Source organism: Rhinopithecus bieti, unplaced genomic scaffold, assembly GCF_001698545.2.
Source record: "Rhinopithecus bieti isolate Rb0 unplaced genomic scaffold, ASM169854v2 scaffold_2314, whole genome shotgun sequence".
NCBI classification, from domain to species: Eukaryota; Metazoa; Chordata; class Mammalia; order Primates; family Cercopithecidae; genus Rhinopithecus; species Rhinopithecus bieti.
This window is the reverse complement of record NW_016803781.1, coordinates 1,637,305-1,664,355: the sequence shown is the minus strand read 5'-3', so window position 1 is coordinate 1,664,355 and position 27,051 is coordinate 1,637,305. Positions and strand designations below refer to the sequence as shown.

At 45.0% G+C, this 27,051-nt stretch overlaps 2 protein-coding genes across 3 annotated transcripts in view; one reads left to right on the top strand and one right to left on the bottom strand.

The window, feature by feature from the left end:
* SRRD (SRR1 domain containing) overlaps positions 1-6,902 on the top strand; it is an 8,025-nt gene extending 1,123 nt beyond the window's left edge. The window contains exons 2-7 of the mRNA XM_017853063.1: positions 981-1,021; positions 3,005-3,264; positions 3,366-3,464; positions 5,045-5,199; positions 6,003-6,048; positions 6,436-6,902. Of these exons, the coding sequence (XP_017708552.1) occupies positions 981-1,021; positions 3,005-3,264; positions 3,366-3,464; positions 5,045-5,199; positions 6,003-6,048; positions 6,436-6,645 (811 nt within the window). The 3' untranslated portion in view covers positions 6,646-6,902. The remainder of the gene's footprint in view (positions 1-980; positions 1,022-3,004; positions 3,265-3,365; positions 3,465-5,044; positions 5,200-6,002; positions 6,049-6,435) is intronic.
* On the bottom strand, positions 6,890-27,051 carry TFIP11 (tuftelin interacting protein 11). 2 transcript variants are annotated; one of them, XM_017853053.1, is made up of 14 exons: positions 26,938-27,051; positions 26,643-26,719; positions 24,619-24,836; positions 21,294-21,447; positions 20,823-20,979; positions 18,077-18,204; positions 16,316-16,468; positions 13,873-14,400; positions 13,637-13,743; positions 11,510-11,678; positions 10,856-11,099; positions 9,779-9,921; positions 9,121-9,286; positions 6,890-7,330 (listed from the first exon to the last, which is right to left on the bottom strand). In XM_017853053.1, exons 3-14 carry the CDS (start codon positions 24,825-24,827, stop codon positions 6,975-6,977), a joined length of 2,514 nt encoding a protein of 837 aa, XP_017708542.1. In that variant the 5' UTR covers positions 24,828-24,836; positions 26,643-26,719; positions 26,938-27,051; the 3' UTR covers positions 6,890-6,974. The 2 variants fall into 2 exon arrangements, with proteins under 2 accessions (XP_017708542.1, XP_017708535.1); XM_017853046.1 differs by lacking the exon at positions 26,643-26,719 and having other exon boundaries at positions 26,938-27,028.

The following is a 27,051-nucleotide window of genomic DNA, read 5'->3' as shown; positions in this document are numbered from 1 at the left end:
GCTCAGCCTGAATAAAAAGTACCTGTGATTCTTTTTAAGCTCTCAGAGGGTGCCAGTAAGAGTAAATGTGGCTGGTGCTTGGAGAACTCAAGACATTTTTCATATCCCTTGACATTGTCACGATTTCCTCAACTGCTTCAGTATTCCCCAGGAGCTCCCTGCTTCTCCCAACACCTAGGTGTGGTGCAATCCCATCGCTCTGAGATTGGGCCAGCATTTTACGCACTTATCTATGCACGCATTTACCAGTTCATAAAACATTCCTGCGTACATCAGAACTCTCTCCTTTACCCTCTGTGAGAAATGTGCAGCAGCCTCAGGGCCGACTTTCAATTCTCTGTACCCCTTTCTGAACCCATAATCACTGTCTCTGGCCGTGGCTTGTCAGTTCAAATCCAGTTCATTTTAATTCACTGTTGACTTTGTTTTGCTCTGGGTCAAACCAGTTGACTTGAATAAAGAAAGCCCAGACAGTTGGTTTTGTCTCTTTACTTTCCCCTTAGAACTATTTATAATAACAAATAACATTTGTTGAGCACCTGCTATGTCAGACACTGTGCTAAGAATGTTAACCCATTTTATGCCTCTAAACTCCTCTGTGTTGGGAATGATTTTTATCCCCATTTTAGAGATGAGGAAACTAAAGCTCAGAAAGGCTAATTCTGAGCATTTAACAACCATTTATGGAGCTGCAATTCTATACTAGGCTCTGTTGTAGAGCGAGAATAAACCCAGACCTCTCTCTGGGAATCAAGGACCTCCTCCAGCATCCTCTCTCCTGCAGTCTCTGAGCCCCAGCAGTATGTGCTCTGGCTCTGGACATATTCAACATACATCCCCCTCTTATCACTTGGTAAGTGTGGGCCCTGCATTGCAGGGCACCTCATTCTGTATGCATTCAGGTCATGATCAGGAAAGTTACTGTTGGGGCAGCCCTGAAATGGATGGGACATGACTGTGCCATTTTTTTTTCTCAACAGGAAGGACCTGTTTATCTCTGATTTCTGGAGTTCAGCACTAGGTGGGTATGACGTGGCCAAGGGTAGGGATTATGGGGCTGAAAAGAGAATCTGTCCTCATTTGAGGACATTTTGCTTCACAGAGGGATAACTTGCTGGGTTCTAACTCCCCCCACCCCGCCACTTATATCTGTGTGTCTTTTGGCACTTAATTCTGACCCTCAGTTTCTTTATCTGTGAAATGGGGATAATGTGTATATCCTGTAGTTTTGGGAATTGAAGCTGTTTAGTTAAACGCCTGCCTGCTGCATACAAGGCAATAAATGTTGTCATTATTATTGCTGAAATTTATATTTATCCTGTTCCTTTTCCGTGATATTACAATGTAGCCTTTTTCTCATGCAGTGATAATCTCTTCCTAAACATAGTGTGTGGGTGGAAACATAATATTTATGCATGGAGTGGACATACCATAGGTAACATTTTTATTGTGGGACATTGAGTTTTCTTCCTTTGGTTTTCGGTTATTATTTTAGGACAGGGTCTTACTCTTCACCCAGGCTGGAGTACAATGGTGCAATCATAATTCACTGCAGCCTCTACCTCCTGAGCTCAAGTGATCCTCCCACCTATAGCTTCCCAAAGCACTGGGATTATAGGCCTGAGCCACCACAACCAGCCTTTTGAAGTTATTATACATAATTTTGCAATGGGCAATTTTATGCATACAGCTTTTACCAAACTTAGGGTGATCTTCTTAGGATATATTCCCAGAAGTGGAATTAAATAAAAGGTGGTGACCAACTTGATATCTATTGTCAGGTTATCCAAAAAGTTTTCACCAATTATTTTATCAAAACTGACCTGAAGAGCCAGTTTTTCCTGGCCTGGGGTCTTATTTAAAGATATCTTTGCTGCTTGCTTTCTTTTTTTTTTTTCTTTTGAGACGGAGTCTCACTGTGTCACTCAGGCTGGAGAGCAGGAGTGTGATCTCAGCTCACTGCAATCTCCACCTCCTGGGTTCAGACAATCCTCCTGCCTCAGCCTCCTGAGTAACTGGGACTCCAGGTGTGCGCCACTACCCCTGGCTAATTTTTGTATTTTTGTAGAGATGGGGTTTCACCATATTGGCCAGACTGGTCTTGAACTCCTGATCTCAAGTGATCTGCCCACCTCAGCCTCCCAAGGTGCTGGGATTATAGGTGTGAGCCACTATGCCCGGCCCTTTGCTGGTTTAAGTGAAAAATTGGTATCTTATTGTTGGAATGCATGGCTTTTTTTTGTTTTGCTAAATTCAGTACCAGTACAATAAAAGGAGAGATAAGAGAATCTGCCTCTACATGAAAAGACTTAAACAGAGTATAACTTTATTTTATTTTTTTGAGATGGAGTCTTCCTCTGTTGCCCAGGCTGGAATGCGGCCGTGTGATCTTGGCTCACTGCAATCTCCACCTCCCTGGTTCAAGCGATTCTTCTGCCTCAGCCTCCCAAGTAGCTGGGACTACAGGCGTGCGCCAGTACGCCTGACTAATTTTTTGTATTTTTAGTAGAGACGGGGTTTTACCATGTTGGCCGGGCTGGTCTTTCAGTTCCTGACCTCAGGCGATCCACCCACCTCGGCCTCCCAAAGTGATAGGATTACAGGCATGAGCCATCACACCTGGTCTGTTACAACCTTAAAAGTACGCATTTCAGAGCATAGTCTACATTTACTAGGAGCCTCTTGTTAAATTAGAATGAGTTCACATTATAGTTTTAGATGGAAACTGCCCTTGAGTGAAACCCAATTTCTGCTTGCAACATGCTCTTGGGTTTTGGACCATGGGAGTCCAGGGGCCGGGACAGCCTGTCAGTTGGTGGTGAATGTGACTGTATGTCCAGGCATGTTTGGGAATGAGGCCGGCAGCTTCTCTCTCTGAAGGATTGAAACCTTTTACTGCCCTGATCTCTTTCTCCCCAAATCTGTGAACTTCTTTTGCGGATGATTTGGTTCACAGGGTCAGAGCATATGCCCTCTAACTGCATTTGGGGGCCTGGTCTTTCAGAAACCATCAATAGATGTCTCACAAAACATCTGGAACAGCTGAAGGCCCCTGTGGGGTCTCTTTCGGACATCTTTGGAAACCTGCATCTTGACTCATTGCCAGATGAGTCAGATGTGGCCCCTGATTCTATCCCAAGAGAGACCCTGGTCACAGGAACGTGCCATTTGAAGTGTGTGTGTTACGGCATTGGGAACTTTGCCACCTGCATCATAGCTAGAAACCAGCTAACGTTTTTGCTGCTTTTGTTGGAAAAGTGCCAGGTACATTTTTGGATTCATTTTCATCTCCTCCTCCTCTGGTCTTATATATGGGTGCACACAGATGTTTGGGTTGAAGTAAACAACTCATTCTTCCCTTCTAGATTCCCAGAAGTCACTGTTGGGTGTATGACCCTCTGTCTAGCCAACTTGAAATTGAAGTACTAAACACCCTTGGCGTGACTGTTCTCAGTGAGAACGAGGTAAGTGGTTTAAAGGGGAGCAGACAGGAGTATAAAAATCCTGACCAGACTCACTCCAGGCTCTGCCTGTTAACACCAGCATTCTTTGCAGTGGCAGCCATTCCTCTCTTACTGCCTGCTCACTTTTGTAGTACCTGAACGATGTAACCAGCCAATCAGTTACCTACATTTTGGCTTGTGTTGTGCCCATCAGAAAGAAATTACACAGATGGCATGAACCAGAACACGTTAGGTCTGAACCACTTTTGTGAGAATTATTTGTCCGGAAATTATGCTAACTTGGTATTTGCTGTTGCTATTGAAAAATAAAAATCTAGGTGCCTCAAGCGAGGTCTTTCTAGTTGGATTTTACCCTGTCCCAGGGAGGTAATAAAAGGGGTTGCAGCATTCCTCTTTGATGCTATAACCCAGGCAAACCCATAGCACCTGGCTGTGAGTTGTGGATTAATTCTCTGCTCACATTTGCACGCCCCAAAATAGCTGGGATTTGACATTTCTGAGACCTGTGGAATAAAGAAATGCATCTCTCAAGCACAGGGCCAAAACCAGTATGAGCAAATCCCTCCGATTTCGATTTTACATTGTCTTGGGGATTAGAATCATTTGATTCCTGTGTGTGTCCTGAAACTGCCATCTTACTGCTTATGTATGAAAATATGGCTCAAGTTGAGAGAAGAGTCATTCCCTGATATTGGCAAGGTCCTAAAACACTGTCACTCAGTTCAGATCATCTTTCTGGGTGCCTGCTGTGTGCTAGGCAGGGAGCTTTGGGGAGACCAAAAAAAATGGGACCCAGTCCCAGTGTTCAGGGAGCCCGTGGTCACATCAGGGCATGTGACCTGTAAACAAGTGAATGAGGAGTGAAATAGTGAGGCAGAACCTTGTACTAGGAGCTGAGACAAGAGAGGTGTTTGGAGGGATGGAGGAAGGATTCCTGGGTCTGAGCTGGGCTTTGAAGGTCTACCAGCAGTTTGCTAGTGGGACAGAACCAGGATTGCAGGTAGCTGTGCAGTGCTGGCTGTTCAGGAAACCACTGCCAGTTTGTTATTAACACAAGGGAAGCTGCAAGAAGAGGAGAGGCAGGCCAGAGGTGGGCAAGGGTCAAAGGGCCTTATGTTCCCTGCTAGAATTTGGCCATAGAGCAGTGGTTCTCAGGAGGGGTGATTGTGCCTCAGGGACATCGGAAGAGGACTTAGTTATACAGATCTGCAGGAAGTGACATGGGAAGTGTGGATTACCGAACATGGGGGAAATACATGGGGTAAGTAACATCACTATCCCTCCTGTCCTTGCTATCATAGATCCAGGAAGCCCCTCCATTAGTGTTCATGAGACTTTGTGTTCATGAGACACACATTTGTTAAGTAAACATGAGTTCTTTCGGGACATCATGATTTCCTGACTCTAGTTCTGTTAACTGTATAGATTTCATATACGAGTGTAACTGTTCCACAAAATGAGCTTTTTTCCATTTGATCCTTTAGTTTGTCTCATGATTAACCCCATCCTTACCTCTCCCTCACCTTACTGTAAATAATAGGTTGTGAGCATGTTTACACCTATGAATATCGTATCCCCAGGAAGGGAAACGGAGTATTCGCGGGGAGCCTACCATCTTTTACATGCTCCATTGTGGGACGGCCTTGTACAACAATCTTTTGTGGAGTAACTGGTCAGTAGATGCCCTTTCTAAGATGGTCATCATTGGGAACAGTTTCAAAGGACTTGAGGAGAGGTAAGTCTGAGAATGCTGAGATTCAGGCCCTGAGGTGAAGCCCATACCTCAGATTGACCTACACACAGAAAACGTTTCCTTGATAATTCCGTACTGGGGAAATGCTTTTCCATAGGGAACGGGATGAAGGCTTAAATACAGGAGGTGTCAAACCCTGACTCAAGCTGTGAAGCAAGTGAAGGAGTCTTTTTGCCACGAATTCCTCCCTTCCATTGTGATACACAGAAATGGTTTTGAAAACAGGGAAAAGCTATTTGATTCCTCTGCCTACAGCTCCACATCCTCATTCTGTTTCACAGTGCTTAGGAGTCTGCTCAGTCATTTGTCTTGATGAAATGGGCACAATTACTGGAGTATGTTCTTTCTTTTTTTTTTTTCTTTTGAGATGGAGTCTTACTCTGTCCCCCAGGCTGGAGTACAGTGGTGTGATCTCAGCTCACTGCAACCTCAGTCTCCTGGGTTCAAGCGATTCTCCTGCTTCAGCCTAAGGAGTAGCTGGGATTACAGATATGCACCAGGACACCCGGCTTTAGTAGAGATGGGGTTTTACCATGTTGACCAGGCTGGTCTTGAACTCCTGACCCCAAATGATCCACCCCGCCTCAGTCTCCCAAAGTGCTGGGATTACCCACGCTTGGCCCGCATTTTCAACTATTTAACTGGTTTACTCCACATCTCGAGTTTTTTCCTGAATTCTTCCTATACTTCAATCATCTTGCCCTTCTGTGTCTTAAGTTGAATGAAACTATCCTCATACCTCCTAATCATGGTTTTTTTTTTGTTTTTTTTTTTTTAATTTCTAGGTTGTTGGCAAGGATTCTGCATAAAAATTATCCCTACATTGCAAAGGTATCTATCTGAATAAAGGGGCTGGGATGGAAAAGGGTGTGAAACTGTGAAGAATTCTATCTTTACAGGTGTAGGAGGAAACTCAGGGGCTAAGTGGCGCTAGTGTACTGTCAGCTCTCTCCATGGGTCTGTGTTCCAGAAAGCTATGACTCTTTAATGCATCTCTTAGTTTTTTCCTTATTTCCTTTATTCCCAGTATCACAGTCCATGATATCCACTGTCCTTGGGGCGCCCAATTCATTGTGCAAAAGCATTTAAATTGAAATATCCTATTTGTTATTTTTTTAAAAAGGAAAATGGGATGACAAGTAAAATGGCAATTTCTCCCAGAAGGGTGGGGATTACTGTGACTAGCTAAAGTTTTCACACTTGCATTTTTCTGCTCAGATTTTAAAAGGACTGGAGGAGCTTGAGTTTCCTCAGACTTCACAATACATGGACATATTTAATGATACCTCTGTCCACTGGTTCCCCGTGCAAAAGCTAGAACAGCTCTCCACAGATATTTGGGAGTTTCAGGAAGAACCAGATTATCAGGACTGTGAGGACCTTGAAATCATCAGGAACAAGACAGAAGATCCTTTTGCTACTGACTGAACTCACTGTGAGGTTGGCTGAGGTAGAAGCTGCCACCGGAGACTAAAGGGAAGGCTGCCATGGAGGAACTACAGAGAACTCCTTTGCCAGGAAAGAACATCAACTTGGCTGTCTTGTTTTGAGGACGATACCCCACAAGGACTTGGTATAGATTCCTGCACTGCTAAGTGGCATTGTCCCGCTTTACATCCTTCCCTCGTGACCTGGCCCAATGTGGAGTAGCTCCTGAGTAAAGAAGTTACGCTTTTGAAGGTGAACTAAAATACTGTTTATTCACAACACATCCCTCTCAGGGGCAAGTCTCTGGCTGGCTCTGGACCTGCCACAGTTCACTTGGCCATGTCGATCAGGCTCTGCAGTGAGGTGGGCACCCATGTCTTCTCGCCCTGGACAAAGACCACTCCCCGGTCGATGTAGATCACAATGCGGCCAAAGGTGTAGAGCTGCTTCCCTTCGTGTCGCTTCCCAATGACGGGCATGAAGACAATGTTGTGCTCCTCAGCCTTGGTCTCAATGAGGTCCTTAAAGTTCATGGGCACAGAGCTGGCGGCCACGCCAATGCCCCTCTGGGCCATGTTCTCAGCCTCCCGCCTCTCCTGCATGGCCTCGTACTGGAAGTCCTTCCTTCGCTCCGTGTGGGTGAGATAGGCAATGTTCTCCCGTGCTCCTGGCTGCATGTAGGCACCTGAGAGATACAGGAGGACAGGGCAGTGAGGAGAGGTATTTCCAGGTGTATGGAAGTTGACGCTGACTTGGCCCAGGTCTGGGTGTGCCAGAGTGCTTGTGACTCACGGAAGGGCAGTTCTGCCTCAAAGATACAGCTTTGGAGGAAGTTTAGACAACTGGCCAGTATCACATAAAAACTGTTCAGAAGGTTTCTGGCTAGTATCTAGTAACCAAAGAGATTATTAAATATTCAGCATTTTAAAATGAAGTATCTGCAAGGGATTTCTTCTTTCAGAGCTGGAAACATTAGCAGAGAGTCCTCAGCCACTCTCCTGTTTCCACCTTGCTCTATAGAGTTTCCACTTCACACCACCAAAGAGGCAGCTTTTAGTACCTTGAAAACAGGCCCACGCTGGCTTTATTTTTAACCTACCCACAAAGGCCCCACATCCTGAAAGGAGTTCACATATATTTGGGGAGCTGAAATTGGTGTTGAAGGATAATACAAGACTATAAATGCTAAGTGCTCACTGAGGGGTATATACAGGGAACAGTTTTGGAAACATGAGGCCAGGGGTAGCTAAAGAAGAGTTTTTAGAAAGAACTTGATCATTACGGAAGCAGAGAAGTATATTTGCCTTATTACTTAATCTCTGTTTTCACAGAATAGGCTATTTTTTCTTCTTTTCTTTCTTTTCTTTTTTTCTTTTTTTGAGACTGAGTCTCTCTCTTGTTGCCTAGGCTGGAGTGCAGTGCTTGCGATCTCCACTCACTACAACCTCCGCCTCCCAGGTTTAAGTGATTCTTCTGCCTCAGCCTCCTGAGTAGCTGGTGTTACAGGCATGTGCCACCACGCCCAGCTAATTTCTGCATTTTTAGTACAGATGGGGTTTCACCATGTTGTTCAGGCTGGTCTCGAACTCCTGACCTTGTGATTGACCCGCCTCGGCCTCCCAAAGTGTTGGGATTACAGGCGTGAGCCACGGCGCCTGGCCTAGGCTAACTATTAAATAACAAGAATTAAAGACTCAGGAAATAGAAATTCTAGTTCTAACTGCCACCCTTTAACTATGTGACCTTGAACAGGCTCTTAGCCTCACTGGGCTTATCTGTGAAACACAGACTAGATGATCCCATTTCAATGCTGTGAACCGGCTAATGAGCAACACTGGAGCACAGGACTGGTTGAAATAGGCTCCCAAATGTAGAAACATAAACATACTTTCATTTACTTATGATCTAGGCAGAATGACTTGCCTAGAACTTGGGAATAGATATAGTACATGAACAGTGAACTGCCTGTTTTTGACAACACAGACACCACCTATTGAAGGCTACACACAAGCATGAACTCAGTCCCCCTTTTAGCCTACGAAGTAGACCTTACTGTTTAACAGGTCAAATGGGGCTGATGAAGGCTGAGCAATCACCAAGTGTCAGAGCGTGTGCCCATCCCCACACTGTAAGATGTGTCACCTGAGCAGCAGGTTCAGGGCTGAATGAGCCTTAAAAGGCCACACAGCACAGTGGTTAAGAGGGCGGGGCCTGGGGTTAGACTGACATCTGAATCCAGCTTAAGTCAGTCTCCACTCAGGGAAGACGCCCCTCTCAGTCATGGTAGACCTGGGCAGTGGGTGCCAGCTGACCATGTACCCCAATCAGCAGGGTGAGAGTCTGTTGCTATGGGCAAAAGTGTGACCTAAGGTTTAGGCTGCCTACAGGAACCAGAAAACTCTGATTCTGTGTCATTTACATGTGTAAAATCTGAAACTCAGGGCCAGGACATCCAAAATGGGAATCCTCACTTACCAACGTTGGAGGACACCGCCCGGTTCATGATATCAAGTGCCTCGTTAAATTTGTCCTTGACAGATGGATGCGCCAGCACTTGGTCTGAGAACATAGACTTCCAACCCAGGTACCACTTGGTGATCTCCTCATAATTTGGGCTGTTACTGAGCCAAGAGCACAGCACCTACCAAAAAGAAAAATTACTTGCATCCATGGTGGCAACAAATGAAGGCAAGATTTCCGAAGGGGCCATTTGTTTTGTTTTGATCCTGGTCCTGCAGGCTAGTGACACCACTTTACAGGGATTTATAGTAGCTAAACAGTCTAGGACTCAGGAATATTGATTTTGGAGTCAGCCTGGTAGCTACAGTGCCCTTGCGTGTAAACTCTCTGAGCCTCTGTTTCCATGTCTACACAACAGGGATACCATAGACCCTACCCCATAGGGTTGCTGACAGGAGGTGAGATAAAGCAACTGAAGTGCTTGGAACAGCTTCTGATACATGGCAAATGTCCAATAAATGCTGCCCACTATTAAGATGACCTAACTCATTCCTACCCTACCATGTAATTTATTTTTATTATGGAATTGTACCTACAGTCAGGCCTCGGCAGAAAATTAACTTAATCCTCAGCCAGTTCCTTCCCCCAGAAAGCCAAGCAAAACAAAGTGTACCTGAAGCCACTTGGGGAAGAAGTGTTTTTCAAGAAGTCCCACCAGACTAGAGACAGAGATCATCCCTTCCCAGTCGATCACCCAATAGAACGCATCCATGTGCTGCTGGTGGGGGTTAATGACCAGCTCACCAAGACACATCCCTGGAAGAGAAACGCGGTCTGTAAGGCACAGCTTTAGTACCGGCAAAGCCACAGAAGCACAAAGAGCAAAGACAATGTCCGTTTTCATCTCAGCTCACAACAACCTCCGCCTCCTGGGTTCAAGTGACTCTTGTGCCTCAGCCTCCTAAGTAGCTGGGAGTACAGGTGTGCACCACCGCGGCCGGCTAATTTTTGTGTTTTTATTAGAGACGGGGTTTTGCCATGTTGCCCAGGCTGGTCTCAAACTCCTGATCTCAGGTGATCTGCCACCTCAGCCCCGTAAAGTGCTGGGATTACAGGCATGAGTCACAGCTCCTGGCGGTTTTTTTTTTTTTTGAGACAGGGTCTCACCGTTGCCCAGGCTGGAGTGCAATGGCAGATCTCAGCTCATTGCAACCTCTGCCTCCCAGGTTCAAGCCATCCTCCTGCCTCAGCCTCCCTAGTAGCTGAGACCACAGGCACATGCCACCACACCTGTTTAGTTTTTGTATTTTTGGTAGAGATGGGGTTTCACCATGTTGCTCAGGCTTTAATCTGCTTTTAAAGGTCAAATTTAAGCTCCTGACATAGCAGTTCTTAAAAAAGTATATATATATATTTTTTGCTAACCCAGAAATAACTCCCTAATAATTTAGAATAAAATACTACAAAAATTTCAGAACTCCAAGGGCTGTCCTGTTACCAGAAGCCAAAGCCAATCGGGAAAACCACAAGGCACAGAGTCTGATGTTGTTACTGTCAACTATTAGTCGCTGTTGTAAATAAACAGCAGAAAGGACCCAAGTTACATTTATGTTCAGCCTCTGAACAGCAAGGAATATTGTGTACTAAGCACTTTCATGAATACAAAGGCTATGCTTTAAATCACCACTGACCACAGAAACCAGGGCACCAAAGCTGCTGGGCTTGGACTGCATTTTCCCCATATCCTTACCCAGCTTGGGCACTATGTTTTTGACCATGAATGCTTCCCAGGAGCCAGGAGTGAAGACATCCTTCCAGGGCTGGAGGATGAGCTTGGCAGAGGAGTCGCTGGGGTGCCACTTCTGCAGGGCACTGGACAGCTTGCTACGGATGGGGGAATAGAGCGGCTCCAGCCGTGCCTGCATAAGGGGCAACCATGGGTGGATCCAAGAGTGGATGGGAACAGTGTCTGTGAGCGGGTTCCAGTTTTCCACCTGCACAGTGGGGAGAAGAAACAGAAGAAACAGTTCATGTCGCCTGTGGGGCAGTCACATAACACCCGTGTGGTTAAAGGCAAGAGCTGCCCCTGGAGGAGGCCCCATGCTCTCCAAGGCCCACGGTCCTTTGTACATCGCCAAACAAATATGCCCATTCATTTGATTACATATCAGAAATAGCATAATTCTAATTTTAGTGAAGAAATCAAGAAAATGAATTCCTTCCTGAGGGTGGCTTGGGGGGAAAAGTGCTGAGAAAAAGGCTGGAATTAACACTCTAGGTCAATAGTTGTGTTGACAAATTCTGTTAATTCCAGGCGTTTTAACAGCACTGAGATAACGAAGACATAGACTGAACAAGTCCCTGTGGTTAGTGATGACAGCTGTTCCTGTGACTCTCATCCCACCTCCTTTTGCAGCTTGGGGAAGATGAGTTGGTCCAGTATATTATCTAAGATCCACACAGGAATGATGTGCACCCAACTATCCAAAAAGTCCACCATCGGGTCACAGTTCCTTGGCTGCCACTGAGTGACAATATTTCGAACAAAAGGCATCCAGACTTCCCATATCAACCTATGGGAGAAAGGCAGAGGACAGGCTGGTTAATTACACTGATTGGTTTCAAAGACCACCACCACCGCCCACCTCTCTAGAATCAGAAATAAAAATGCAACAGCATAGAAATCCGATCAGAGGAAACCATCAGGCCAGTCACCATGCCGGCCAGACCTGAGCCTGCCTCTTCCTTGTTCTCGTGACTCTCCTCTCGAACTGAGGCCTTGGTCTCGTAGGCAGTGCCTGCCCACCTGGCAGAGCTGCTTTAGGGTCACAAAAGTCTCTTCCTAGGTATCAAGTGCTTTCCCACCTATAGGCTTCTATTCATGAGCTGACATCTCTCACCCTCTGATCACAGTTTCAATGTCACCTCCTCTAAGACCTCTGTCCTAACCCCCATTCCAAGGTCGCTCCTCCAGTTCTCTATCGCTGTACCTGGTGTGCATCCTGCCTTTATTTGTTCACTACCCTATTTCCCATCTGCCTTTTCTGCTGTACTATAGACAGAGGCTGTCTGCTGTACTCCTAGGGTAAGCCCAGCACCTAGCACAAGCATGATACTCAACAGACATTTGACAAGTGTCAGCTGAATTCATGGCCAAATGGAACCACTATGGAAAACTGTGGAGATTCCTTAGAGAACTAAAAGTACAACCACCATTTGATCCAGCAATCCCACTACTGGGTATCTACCCAGAAGAAAGGACGTCATGGCTGGGCGTGGTGGCTCACGCCTGTAAACCCAGCACTTTGGGAGGCCAAGGCAGGCGGATCATGAGGTCAAGAGATTGAGACTATCCTGGCCATCACGGTGAAACCCCATCTCTACTAAAAATACAAAAGTTAGGTGGGCATGGTGGTGCACACCCGTAGTCCCAGCTACTCAGGAGGCTAAGGCAGGAGAATCGCTTGAACCCGGGAGGCAGAGGTTGCAGTGAGCCAAGATCACGCCACTGTACTCCAGCCTGGTGACAAAGCGAGACTTCATCTCAAAAAAAAAAAAAAACAAAAGAAGTCATTGTATGAAAAAGATACTTGCTCACACAAGTTTACAGCACCACAATTCACAATTGCAAAAATGTGGAACCAACCCAAATGCCCACCAATCAACAAGTGGATAAAGAAACTGGGGTGTGTATGTATATATATAATGGAATATGACTCAGCCATAAAAGGGAATGAATTAATGGCATTTGCAGCAACCTGGTTGGAATTGGAGACTACTAGTCTAAGTGAAGTAACTCAAGAATGGAAAACCAAACATGTTTTCACTCATAAGTGGAAGCTAAGCTATGAGGATGCAAAGGCATAAAAATGACACAATGGACTTTGGGGACTTGGGGAAAGAGTGAATGGGGTGAGGGATAAAAGACTACAAATTGAGCCGGGCACGGTGGCTCACGCCTGTAATCCCAGCACTTTGGGAGGCCAAGGCGGGTGGATCACAAGATCAGGAGATGGAGATCATTCTGGCCAACATGGTGAAACCCTGTCTCTACTAAAAATACAAACATTAGCTGGGTGTGGTGGCGCATGCCTGTGATCCCAGCTACTCGGGAGGCTGAGGCAGAATTGCTTGAACCAGGCAGCTGGAGGTTGCAGTGAGCTGAGATCACGCCACTGCACTCTAGCATGGCGACAGAGTAAAACTCCGTTTAAAAAAAAAAAGACTACAAATTGGGTTCAATGTATACTGCTCAGGAGATGGGTACACCAAAATCTCACGAATCACCACCAAAGAACTTACTCATATAACCAAATACTACCTGTTCCCCAAAACCCTGTGGAAATAAAACATTTCAAAAAAATAAAATAAAAAATAAATTCATGGCCAAATGAATTTAAATTCCTAAAGCGGTATCAGCATGAACAGAGAATTAATCAAGGCCAGCACTGCTGCCTTCCCCCACCTTCAGCAGTCCTTCCCAACCCCCCAGGAGAAAGGAGCTGGAGTGCAAAGCCCTGCCCCGTGGTACCTGTGAAAGGCATCTGCCGAGAGGTCCTGTCCACCATGAGACAAGAGCTGGTCATTCTCCAGGAGGCTTTTCCACTTGGAGATTATCTCGGTGCCGTAAGTGCAGTCCTGAGGAGAAAGGCAGAGCAGCTAAGGGGCAGCAGGCTCTCCAGCCCTCCCTGCCCACTGGACCAACTCATCAAGCAAGGGTAAGCCCAACCAAGAGGCAGGGATAGGTTGATTTTCCCAACAACTCACTTTGAGGGGATCCCACTCCTTGAAGTACTCCTTCATGAGTGGATAGACGATGGCCACGGCGAGGTCCACACGGTCGGACATCCTGTACTCCTCATAGTACTTGTCCTGCAGGGTTTCGAAGATGCGGGCACACTCGTCCAGGGTGAGGGGGTTGCTGCAGTCGGGCTGCATCCGCCGCTCGCACTCCTCCACCATCTCCAGGACCTTGCTGAGGTTCGAGATGACCCGCTCCTCATGGTCCAGGACCTCGGTCATCTTCTCCAGCTCGTGGAAGAGGTTGACCACCATGTCCCGCTCATACTGTAGCTGCCGGTCATTCTGGATGATCTCCTGCTCCGTGAGGTCAATGAGCAGCTGCAGGTTGTGCTCCAGCTCGGGCAGCGCAAAGCCCGGAGCCTTGGCCTCTTTGCCAGACTGTGGCAGCTGTTGGGACTGCAGCAGCAGCCCATCATCGGGAACATTGTGCTTGTGGCTGATCTGACTGTAGCTGTAGTAGACCTTTTGCTCCCGGCCTGTCATGTCTATGACCTTGGAAAACGTAGAGGGACGAAGGTTAACACCACCATGGCCCCGTTAAACACACAGCTAAGCTCAGGGGAAGGCCCCATGACAGGGAAGTGTGTAGAAACCACATTATTCAACAGAGCTGGAGAAGGGCAGTGTTGTAAAGTGGGATCCACACTGTCCTAGCCTAAAGGAGACTCCAGGGACAAAATCAGATGCAGCAAGCAGTTCTAGGTTGGATCACTTTGAGCAAGCCAGATGGAGAAGACTTTTTAGTGAAACATGAAATTTAAATAGGGACTGAGTATTAGTAGATGTGAAAATTTATTTTAATGGAAAGGTAGAAGCTGTACTGATCAAAGAAGGTAACACAATCAGAATCTCACATTTTGATTAAAAAAATGCACATAAGCATAGAAAAAGATCTAGGATGTATAACAAGATGTTAACATTTGGTAATCTTGGAAGGATGGAAAATATTTCCTATATTTCTGCCTATTTCCTAACTTTCTAAAATGTACTACACACTATTATAATAACGAAGTTGCTTTTTTAATTTAATTTTTTAAACTTTTTTATTTTTTGAGACGGAGTCTTGCTCTGGTGCTCAGGCTGGAGTACAGTGGCACGATCTCAGCTCACTGCAAGCTCCGCCTCCCAGGTTCACGCCATTCTCCTGCCTCAGCCTCTCGAATAGCTGGGACTACAGGCGCCCGCCACCATGCCTGGCTAATTTTTTGTATTTTTAGTACAGACGGGGTTTCACCATGTTAGCCAGGAAGGTCTCGATCTCCTGACCTCCTGATCCACCCGCCTCGGCCTCCCAAAGTGCTGGGATTACAGGCGTGAGCCACCGCGCCCAGCCTTTTAATTTTAAAATAAAACATACAAAAGGCTAATTGAACAAAGGCAACCTAGGCAATGAGCTAATTCCAGTATTTTAGGAAAACAGGAAATGTGAATATGGACTGCACTTCTGAAGCAGAATGATTCATCACCACTTTTTAAGTAAGTGTGTGATCCATGAACCACCAGCATTAGAATCGAAAAAAAAAAGAGTCTTGAGGTTCAGTTTAAACTCAAAATTCCTGGGAGGCACCTAGACGCCCGTATTTCTTATCAGGTCGTCCAGATAATATAACAGCACACGTTTGAGAACCCCACTAAAGGCTTTGAGGTCTATGACACACTATATATCCTACAGCAAATGACAACAGGCAACTGTCACCACTGTTCTTTGACTACTTGGAAAAAGTAATGGAAAACATAATACACTATATGCATGTAACAGTGAGTGAAAATTTAATCTATCTTAAAAAAAGAAAATACTCAATGCTGGCTAAGGAGCCCTGGGAACTCTCTCCTGCCCTCCTGGTCAGACAGAGTTAATACAACCTTCTATTTGAATGCCTTAAGTACTTTTGTATTTAACATGGTGATTGCACATGTATGTCTATCCTTAAAAAATGTCTCAAAGACAAAGTTTTATATACAAACTAACCAGTCAAAAATCCAAACTAAACCCGATAAAAGCTCAACGCCTAACAACAGAGGTAGGATCAAGTAATACAGTACAGCCACTCTCTGGAATTATGCACTCATTATAAATCTTCACAGTGAGTTTTTAATAATAAGAATGTTACTGAATTCACTGATGTAAGCTCCAGAAACACAGGAACATCATTTGGTTCACCAGTGTAGTGCCATGAAGAGTGCCTGGCAGAGAAGGAACTTGGTAACTATTACTAAATATGGGAGTGTAATGAATAGGAACATGATATTAATAGTATTCATTACACTCCCATAAAATAAGTGAGAAAAGCAAAAAAAAAAAAAAAAAAAAAAAAGCCTAGCCAGAAGAGCCAAAAAACCCTAGAACATGTTCAGTGATTAATTCTGGGGTGTGGCTCCTGTACCAGGTGTCCAAAGGCCCCCATACCTTGACTTGAGAAAGCTCCTTCTGGGGAGCAGTGAGCTTCTTGCTAATCCTGCCCTTGGCCTTCAACTCTTCCACGGTCTTGTAAGAGTATTTGGGCTTCTTCTTGCTTCCACTTGGGTCTTTCCTCCACTGGCTCAGCTCCTTCTGAAACTCCTGAACCAGAAGGATACAGTCAGATGCAGCAAACCACTTTTTACAACAGGTGAGACAGCTGAGACCATTAACAGATGTCACCATTCACTGTCTTAGATTTATTTCCAGGTTCTATATGAAGGAAGGAAAGGATGCACCTGCGTGACACCAAAACTATCTAATGATAACTCCTTGACCCCATTTACCCTCTTACAAATAATGAGGTTCAGAAGGCAGGTACACCAGATGGGAGGGAGAAACAAAAATAAAGATAAAGGAAACAACATGCATTGAGCATCTACTACGGGCAGGCACTATACTAGTTTAAATGTACCTCATGTAAAACTTAGAAATGCAATGTAAAGGATTTTTTAAGTACACAAAATCTTGTTTCTCACTTTAAAATGAAGATAAATAAGCAGGCCCTGACTCTCAAAGCAAAGGTATCTCTTATAATGAGGGTCTGCAAAACCTTTCTACAGGAGGAGCTACGGCAAGCTTGTCCAACCCGCAGCCCAGGACAGCTTTGAATGTGGCCCAATGCAAATTTGTAAACTTTCTTAGCGTGACGGTAGTAGAATCCAGCCCACAGAAGTTGGTTTTGGAGTTGTCATTATGTTTTTCTCATACTGGTTAAGACTTGTCATTTTTTTCTCTAAAAGTATCTACACATCTGGCTACTTTGGGAAAATCGGAGGATCAGGCAATACTAAGCCCACATCCTCATAAGCAACAATCACCTAGAGCTGAATAAAGATTTACCTTCTAGACAGGCTAAGGCCTCACCTCTGTGCCGCAGTCCCCACCACTCTTTATTGTCTAGCACCTGGCTCATCTTACTTGCTTCTGTGGTGTGCCTGGCACCTGTAGGCTTCTAAGTCTGAGAACCCCTGACTCAGAGTGGTCAATCCCACATTATCAGATGACTGTGTCATCAAAAGGTCAGTGACAAGAAGAGTAACGTGTTTCTTTGCCATATCCTGCTTTCCCCCATAAATTCAAATGGGAAAAGAGTAATACTTCAATCAACAGAGCTGGCCCCTTCTATCACTGGGGAAAAGGGACACACAGCTGCCAGCAGATGGCTCCCTGCTGCACTTGGGATGAAACCCAAGCACCTAAAAATGGCTGTCAAGGCCCATCTTGTGGCCCGCCCACCCCTCTGAATGCACTTCCTTCCCCTCTGCTTTGTGTACCACCCTCCCACCACAACGGCTTCCTTTATGGTTTCTTAACTAGCAAGCTCAGAGCCTCTCAGTGTCCTCAGGCTTCTCAGCTCACCCTTCTGCCATGTCTCAACTGAAATGTTTCCTTTCCTCAAAGGTTTCCCTGACCAGCCTATTTATAAAAGTAGGTCAACACCACCTCCCAACCCCCAACCTTATTTTCTGTCTAGGCAGGTCCTAGCACCTTCTGCCATTTCAACTGCCACTTCCACACCACAGCTGCTTGTTTACTCTCTGTCAACTCTGCGCCCCCTCATCATGGTGCACCTAGCCTTCAGCCCAGTACCTGGCATATGGTACGTGTACAATAAACATCTGAGGACTAATAGAATGAAGGGATAAATGAACAGCCATTAGAAATGGACAGGACACCACCCACCCATGTCTCCTGACTTCCAGTTACCTCTTCGGCTTCTTCCTCTGAGTCAACCACAGGGAAGTCTTGCATTGACTGCGTGGTGCGCTCGGATCCATAAGCCCCCACAGCACCTTTTCCCTTTCTCTGCTTGGCTTCGATTGGGTTAATGATACCTGAGGAATTTCAGCAAAAGATAAAAAGAGAGTCTTATGATCACAGCAATTCATGTATGTGAATCAGCCACTCAGTGAAATGACAGTTTCTTGCTCCTTCCACAAAATAACACGCTACTCAAGGAGAGTTATTCTCTGCCCGCAGAACACTACTCTTGTCCCTTGTGATTTGAAACGTATGAGCATTTATGCTACCACAGAACAGTCTGCTGACTGGTTTATTTATATCCCAAATAGATTTCCATTTCTACTTGGATTGTTTCAGTGGACAAGAAGAAAACAGAACACTACATTTATAACTGAGAACTCCAGCATACTAAATTCTATACTTCACTTCTTTGGAAGCCTCTATTAGGGAAAATGCAATAATTAAGATACTATATTGATTCTGACTGAAGTGAAGCTGCAATTTAATATAAGACTCCTCATGTATTTTACTTAGGAGTTCCTATCTCCTATGTTTAACTTTTTTATAACAAGTTTAAGCCCTAGAAATAAATGTTGCTTTTCTCATAAAAGGGTTTACGAATAGGACCACAACATTTCAATGAAGATGTTGCCCCGCCTCCAAATTTTCCATCCCTGCCTCCCTTCCATTTAGTACAGTTGAAGTCTCAAATAAGAGCTATCCCTGGGCCAGGCATGGTGGCTCTTGCTTGTAATCCTAGCACTTTGGGAGGCCAAGGTCTTGAACCAGCCTGGGCAACATAGTAAGACCCCATCTACAAAAAAAGAAAAAATTGCCGGGCGCGGTGGCTCAAGCCTGTAATCCCAGCACTTTGGGAGGCCGAGACGGGCGGATCACGAGGTCAGGAGATCGAGACCATCCTGGCTAACACGGTGAAACCCCGTCTCTACTAAAAGATACAAAAAACTAGCCAGGCGACGTGGCGGGCGCCTGTAGTCCCAGCTACTCGGGAGGCTGAGGCAGGAGAATGGCGGGAACCCGGGAGGCGGAGCTTGCAGTGAGCTGAGATCCGGCCACAGTACTCCAGCCCGGGCGACAGAGCGAGACTCCGCCTCAAAAAAAAAAAAAAAAAAAAAAAGAAAAAAAAAGAAAAAATTAGCCAGGCATGGCAGAGTGTGCCTGTGATCCCAGCTACTCGGCAGGCTTGAGCCCAGGAGGTTGAGACTGCAGTAGGCTATGATCATGCCATGCCACTGCACTCCACCCTAGGTAACAGAGTGAGACCTTGTATCAAAAAAAGGAAAAAAGCTGTCCCCTCATTCTCATTCAGCGTATCTTTGCTTAAGTTCATGTATTTTTCATGTACCTAATGTTTTCAACACATAACCTGGATTTCACTTTAATAATTATTTAGAGGCTGGGTGCAGTGGCTCACACCTACAATCCCAGCACTTTGGGAGGCCGAGGAGGGTGGATCACTTGAGGTCAGGAGTTCGAGACCAGCCTGGCCAACATGGTAAAACCCCGCCTCTACCAAAAATACAAAAATTAGCTGGGTGTAGTGGCGGCTGCCTGTAATCCCTGCTACTAGGGAGGCTGAGGCAGGAAAATCACTTGAACCCGGGAGGCGGTGGTTGCAGGTGAGTCAAGATCATGCCATTGCACTCCAGTCTGAGCAACGAGTGAAATTCTATCTCAAAAAATAATGTTATTAGTATTACTTAGAGACTCGAATTTGAATATGGAGGATACATTTGATTATATCTACTTGGCAATCATGCATAGGAAATAGCTCAAGAAGAAGGGGAAATGTTCCTGTAGGAAGAATCCAACTGTTTGGTTTGAGAGGCTTTGGTCTCAAGAGTTAAGAGGGTGACAGGAGCTGTGTCTCAGTGAGGCTGGCCATGAGAAAACAGGAGGAGACTGGGCTACTACACGAAGATGGAAGTAACCAATGCAGGATTTGCTCAGCCAATTTTACAGCCATATGGCTCTAGTTATTAAAAAAGCTACACACAATGTTTTACTGATATTCCTGAAGGACAAATAACTGTTTCTGCAAAACTAAAACCCTTGTGAGTAGGGATGGCAAACTCAAATGACTTCGGGACCAAGAAAAGTTCCTGTGGGTTGGGGTGGAAGACAACAGGGGGCCGTGGAGACTGCCTTCAAGAGAAGACCATGTCCACTGTCCCAGGAGCAGCTCTCACTTGCCTCAACTAAGTACTGCCAGGCAAAATCTAGAATTTTAGGTGAAATTGTTTTTTAAATATTAGCAACTAATTCATTTTTGTTTTTATTTATTCTATTTATTTATTTATTTATTTATTTAGAGACTGAGTCTCACTCTATTGCCCAGGCTGGAGTGCAGTGGTGTGATCTCGGCTCACCACAACCCCCACCTCCTGGGTTCAAGCGATTCTCCTGCCTCAGCCTCCTGAGTAGCTGGTCAGGACCAGAAAAAAAGCCTGTCTCCAACCTGTTTGCAGCCTATTTTACACCCTAACCCTTTTCTTCCTCTTGAAACAATTACTTATTTAACTTGAGCTTTGATAAAGCAAGGTAGCTTAGGAGTGCAAATGTCTTGTGTTGGCAAACCAGGCTAGAGAGAGAAAGTGCTTTTAAAAGGGAAAAGCAAACCTCCTCTCCCAATGTCCCTCTCCTTCCCTCTGCCTGCCCTCCATCACGCAAGAGGACAAAAGTGTAATACCTTGTGCATTCTTCCCAAGGCCCCGTCCAGGGACGTAGCCCATCTTCTGAAGAAGCTTCTGTCCAATTCCTTTTGTGTGTCTTTCCCAGCTGCCGAAGTCCATGAAAGATTTGGTTCCTCCTGCAAAACCTTTCTGGCTGGGCTTAAAATTGCCACCCTGCAAAGAAGATAAATCAAAGCTTAGTTAATGGAAAACAAAAGAAGAAAAATCTAAGAAAGCTTGGCCAACAGGAAAATGGTCTAAGTTACACAGCTCTATGAAAAGTGTCACAAGAACCAAAAATGTGTGTGATACGTGTCAGGAAGGAAGAGACTACACTACACACTTCACAACTCACAGAAGCCTGCCACCAAAAGGAGATAGTCACAAAATGCATTCCAGATAAGTTTCTCCCTGGCTAGAAAATGCTTGGGCCACAATGACATTTGAAGGATATTACTGGAGTCACAATCCTGCAATAAAGACTCTACCGTTTTTAACTTCCTTGGTCCAAAATCCTTAGGAAAGTCGTCCTGCTTAACAGGTCTCTCTTCATCATCAGAATCTTCCAACTCTGCCTCCTCCGCTGCCCCTTTTTTGAGTCCCGCACTGATGAAGTTGACTGGTGCAGAGTAGTCACGGGCCCTGCAGGCACAGAAACAAAGCCCCACGGGGTTGGTAAATAACTCTTTTCTCTGCAGCAATCCCTTTGCAGAAACTACATGCTTGAAAACTCCTTAGAATGAACTTCATGAAGGAAGGTTTTTAAAAAAAGTAACACATTTTTTAATGTGTCAAAATATCTAAAGGACCCCAGATTTGGCTTCCTGTAGTCACATTTAACATTTTATCTGACATATTCCTCTACGGCTGAAGAGTTATCACATCAATGTAGGGTTGATAATAAATTCAAAATATGATGTGATAATACAGTTTTCCTACATTTTAAAAAATTAATTTATCATAAAAAGCATTTGTTTTGAAAACTATTGCAAGTACAAAAATCCAACAGAAGCAGAGAGAAATTTTGATGGATAATCATAAATAAATAAAACCCACTGAAAGATTATATGAATGTAAAGCATATAACAATTATATTAATCAAACTCAGAAAAAGCTCCTATCCATTAAATTTATTGAATGTGAAAATTTCCAGCCAGGGCAACATACTGAGACTTTGTCTCTATAAAAAAATAAATAAAAATTAGCCAGGCATGGTTGTGCAAGCCTCTGGTCCCAACTACATGGGAAGCTGAGATGGGAGGATTGCTTGAGCCCAGGAAGTTGAAGCTGCAGTGAGCTATAATCATGTCACTGTGCCCCAGCCGGGGCGAAAGAGTGAGACCATGTCCCCCCCCCCCAAAAAAAAGAAAAGAGAAAAGAAAAAAAGAAAATTACACTAAAGTCCCCTAAGAAATAAGAAATTAACTCTGTAAAATGAAATATATTGATTTAAACTCTGACTGCTTCAAGCATTTACATTAAGCCATTAACCTCAGGTCCTTTTCGTATAAAATAAAATTGATATATTTGTACTGTGTGGTTTAAAAAAGAAAAAATTACAATAAAAAACCCTGGAGCTGGGTACAGTGGCTCATGCCTGTAATCTCAGCACTTCGGGAGGCTTGAGGCCAGGAGTTTGAGACCGGCCTGGCCAACATGGCAAAATCCCATCTCTAATAAAAATACAAAAAATTAGCTGGGTGTGGTGGCACACGCCTGTAATCCCAAGCTACTTGGGAGGCTGAGACATGAGAAACACTTGAACCCAGGACACAGAGGTTGCAGTGAGCTGAGGTCATGCCATTGTACACTCCAGCTTGGGTGACAGAGACTGTGTTTTGAAGAAACAAAAAAAACCCTGGGAATACAGCAAATAAAGTGATGCCTTGTAAAATGACCAACCTAGTAATTCAACATCCTCATGGCAACAACAGAATTTAGAGACTTTATTCCTAAAAATGTAACATAACTTAGTGATTCAGATCCCAAACTCTAGAGTCAGATAGGTCCAGGTTCCAATTCTAGGTTAGCCTCTGCCTAGCTGTATGACCATTAGCCTCAGTCTCTTAATCTGTAAAATGGGAATAATAATGGTACCTTTCTCATAAGGAAAATTAATCTAGGCTTGTGAAATAGCCAGAACAAGTAAGCAGCCAAGAGATGTTAGCTATTATTATTATGATTATGCAATTTTTGATCCCTGATCTATTTGTCATCCACTTGCAGACATCATTGTGGATGAGAAGTTTCAACTAATCTCTGTACTCTTTCTCCCCCAGCCTCCTTTGAAAAAGGCACATTCTCAGCTGGGTGTAGTGGCTCATGCCTGTAATCCCAGCACTTTCAGAGGCCAAGGCAGGTGGATCACGAAGTCAAGAGATCAAGACCATCCTGGCCAACATGGTGAAACCCCGTCTCTACTAAAAATACAAAAATTAGCTGGGCGTGATGGCGTGCGCATGTAGTGCCTCAGGAGGCTGAGGCAGGAGAATCGCTTGAACCCAGGAGGCAGAGGTTGCAGTGAGCCAAGATTGCACCACTGTATACCAGCCTGGCGAAAGAGCAAGACTTCATCTCAAAAAAAAAAAAAAGAAGAAAAGAAAAGAAAAGGCACACTCTCAATAGGATGGAGCCTAGAGGCCACAGGTGGGGCCATTCATCGGAGGAAAAACCCCCAACCTGGCACACCCTGGTCGAGTGAGGTTCAGCCAGGGCACATATAACCTTGCGCTGGGGAGAAGACATGCAGCCTGAATCCTCATCGCCCACCACTATCCTAGACCAGGCCTCCACTACCTGTGCAGGGACCACTGGCTTGGCCTCCTCACAGTCTTCCACTGTGGCTCCATGCCTATTGAGCACACCAGCAAAAGGGTCTTCTCAAAACATAACCCAGCCCCACATCACACCCTCTCTATCACACACACTATGCTACCCTTCCCCCTCTCTGCTCCAGCCCCCAAGCCTTTCATATCCTTGTGGATACTGTGATGCTTCCCATCAAAGGCCTCTGCATATTAAGACCTCTTCTACCACCCTAGTTACCTTCTACTGTCAGTCATATCAGCTTGCTTAAGCGTCAATTTTCTCCACAGAAATCTTCCTTGACCTCTCAGAATAGGTGAAATGCCCTAAAATGTGTTCTCCCTCATGTCCTCATGTCCCTCGTGTCCTATATCACAGTTACAAGTTTCAAATGCCTATTTACATCTTCTAGAGTCTGGGCTCCAGGAAGGCAAGAATGGGTCTACAGCACAGGCCTAATACATAGTAATTGCTCAATAAACACTGATAATTAAATCAGTGAGGCCAGGCATGGTGGCTCAGGCCTGTAATCCCATCACTTTGGGAGGCTGAGGCAGGTAGGTCACTTGAGGTCAGGAGTTCAAGACCAGCCTGGCCAACATGGCAAAACTCCGTCTCTACTAATAATACAAAAATTAGCTGGAGGTGGTTGCATGTGCCGATAATTCCAGCTACTTGGGAGGCTGAGGCATGAGAATGACTTGAATCCGGAAGGTGGAGGTTGCAGCGAGCCAAGATTATGTCACTGTACTCCAGCCTGGGCAACAGAGTGAAACAGTGTCATTCATTCATTCATAAATAAATAGAATAGAATAGAATAGAATAAAAAAGTGAAAGAGCAGCACTCTAGCCTAAAGAGGAAACCAGACCTCTCGAGATGATGTCACAGCTAACAGTCTCAGCAAGGCCAGGAGAGAAGTATACTTATCAGGGCATCTCCTCCACTCCCTGCCCACCTTCCCCCTCTTCCCTAAAGCAAGGTGAAGCAGCCCCCATGCCAGGCAGTACCGTTTGCCTCCAAAGCTGGGCCTCTCATCATCCGAGTCTCGCTCTGCCCACACCCCGTAGGTGGCTTCTTCCTTGGTCTGCCAGTGGCGCTGTCGGTTGGGGTTGAACTCATTCTGGAGATCCCAGTCAGTGATCTCAAAGTTCTCCCGCTCATCATCATCATCATCAATGCGGCCTTCCCCATCCCGGTACAAGTGGGACAATGACATGGCCAGTCACTAAAGGAAGAGACAAAAAGGGCACAGGTCAAAAGTCCTGGGGGCAGCAGTAGGAGGATTCCTTGTGAGTCTCTATTCCTTGCTGCCTTCAGAACTTTCTCTGAATTCAAAGTCCATTAAAATCGGCATTACTATTCAATAAAAAAAATATTAAAAACCTACTTTTAGAAAACAATCAGTACTAAAACAGGTGAACAAAATACTAGTCCCAACCGTCTATGATTCTTTAAAAGTATATATTTCTTTGTCCTAGCCAATATCATAAATATCACACATATTCACACATACACAAACCACACAAAAATAACTAAGTAGATTATTTTGTACACTATTGCCTTAGAAAATGAGCGGATATCTTCTTAGATCCCAGATTCTTCTTTCTATTACTGAGGAAAGAATTATATCTGGATCCTTGGTGGTCCTAGGAGTGATTTTTTTTAGAATATGCTTTTTGAAATACATCACTTGATGAAACAAAATTTTCAGTTTTCCTCGCAAAAAATGAATTTCTTCTGATGAGCTGAAAGATTGTAGTAATTATGAACACTATTTTAACAGTTAGATGGCCAGGGATTGATATAGAGAATCTACCTCATGGTAGCTGAGTGACCAGATTCAGTTGTATTTCTTAAATTGGGATAAACTACTATACCAACCTTAGAGAATGCTTATAAGGCAAATTCAATGAGTTCAAAATAAGTGCTCAAGAAACGATAGCTTCTACTTTAGTCCCATGATTAGGTTAATCATTGTATTAGAGATTTCTAGAGGGACAGAACTAATGGAATAGACATATATATATATAAAGGGGAGCTTATTAAGTATTAACTCACACTATTACAAGGTGCCACAACAGGCTGTCTGCAGGCTGAGCAGCAAGGAGAGCCAGTCAAGTTCCAAAGCTGAAGAACTTGGAGTTCAATGTTGGAAGGCAGGAAGCATCCAGCACGGAGAAAGATGTAGGCTGGGAGGCTAGGCCAGTCTCTCTTTTCACATTTTTCTGCCTGCTTATATTCTTGCCGTGCTGGCAGCTGATTAGATTATGCCCACACAGATTGAGGGTGGGTCTGCCTTTCCCTACCCATGGACTCAAATGTTAATCTCCTTTGGCAACATTCACATAGTCACACCCAGGATCAGTACTTCCTATCCTTTAATCCAATCAAGTTGACACTCAGTATTAACCATCACAATCATCATTACTATTATGGCAACAGGGAGTAAACTTAGCAAAGTGATTGTAAAATCAGGCACGCTAAAATCAAGGCCTGAGTTCCAATTCTACTCTATCAGACACTCAGTGTATGAGAATTAAATGCACGCGAAGCGCCAAGCATGGTGCACTACACAATAATACATTCAACAGGTGAGAGCAATTGTGATTCTTGTCTTGCTGAAAGCGGCCTTAGGGCACACGGAGTTCACTACTTCCACAGGCAGTGTCCAACTCTGGTCACCTCTGGCAAAACGTTAACTCTGCCCTCTTCTATTCACTGGTGCACTGGTTGGATGTAGCTGGTCCCAACCTCTTCCAGGAGTGTTTAGGACAGAAGGGTTTTCAGAAAAGGTGAGAACTCTCAAATACATAAGCTTAAATAATACCACTGCCTCCGTGGGCATAGTAGGTGGTAATAAGCCCTGAGTGAGTAGTCACAAGTTATGAAGCCCTCATCAGTAGATGCTAGGTAACTGGTCGTTTGAGAACGACTGTCAACTGTCTGCATCAAGACACTTCTGCAAAGTAGGTACCATTAGTTTTCATGCTTCAGATAAGAAAAAGGAGGTTCAGAGAAGTTAGTAACTTACCCTAGGTTCCACTGCTCATAGGGCTTAAACTCAGGAGAGCTAGAAGTCAGGCCTCGGGCTTGTCTCTCTCTTGCTGTCTAGGTTTGGCAAAGGAGGCTCAGGTTCTTAACTGAACCCAAGCCCTAAATCCCAGTAGACCCCAAGCAGCACCGCCCCTCTCCGTGCCTCGGCAGAGCTGTCTACGAAATGGATTCCCCTCCCCACACCGCAACGGCTTGGACCGAAGCTCGCCTTCCCTGAGTCTTCGCCCCTACTCCCACTGGCGCTGAGTCCCCTCGTAGCCAGCTTTGCTCACCTCTCCGAGGGTCCAGCGTACCAAAACTCAGCTTCACAATCCGCGCGAGAAGACCGCCGCTCCTACGCCAGAACCCGGATGCGTCGTGACCGGCGCGCCGGAAATGACGTTAGT

Bases quoted from the DNA above. Each gene is read 5' to 3' on its own strand.
- TFIP11 (XM_017853053.1), bottom strand. From the start codon at position 24,827: ATGTCATTGTCCCACTTGTACCGGGATGGGGAAGGCCGCATTGATGAT. The intron at 13,744-13,872 runs GTGAGTTGTTGG...CTTTCTCCTCAG, and splicing joins AGGAGTGGGATCCCCTCAAA to GACTGCACTTACGGCACCGA. The intron at 11,679-13,636 runs GTACCACGGGGC...TTTCTCCCATAG, and splicing joins TCGGCAGATGCCTTTCACAG to GTTGATATGGGAAGTCTGGA.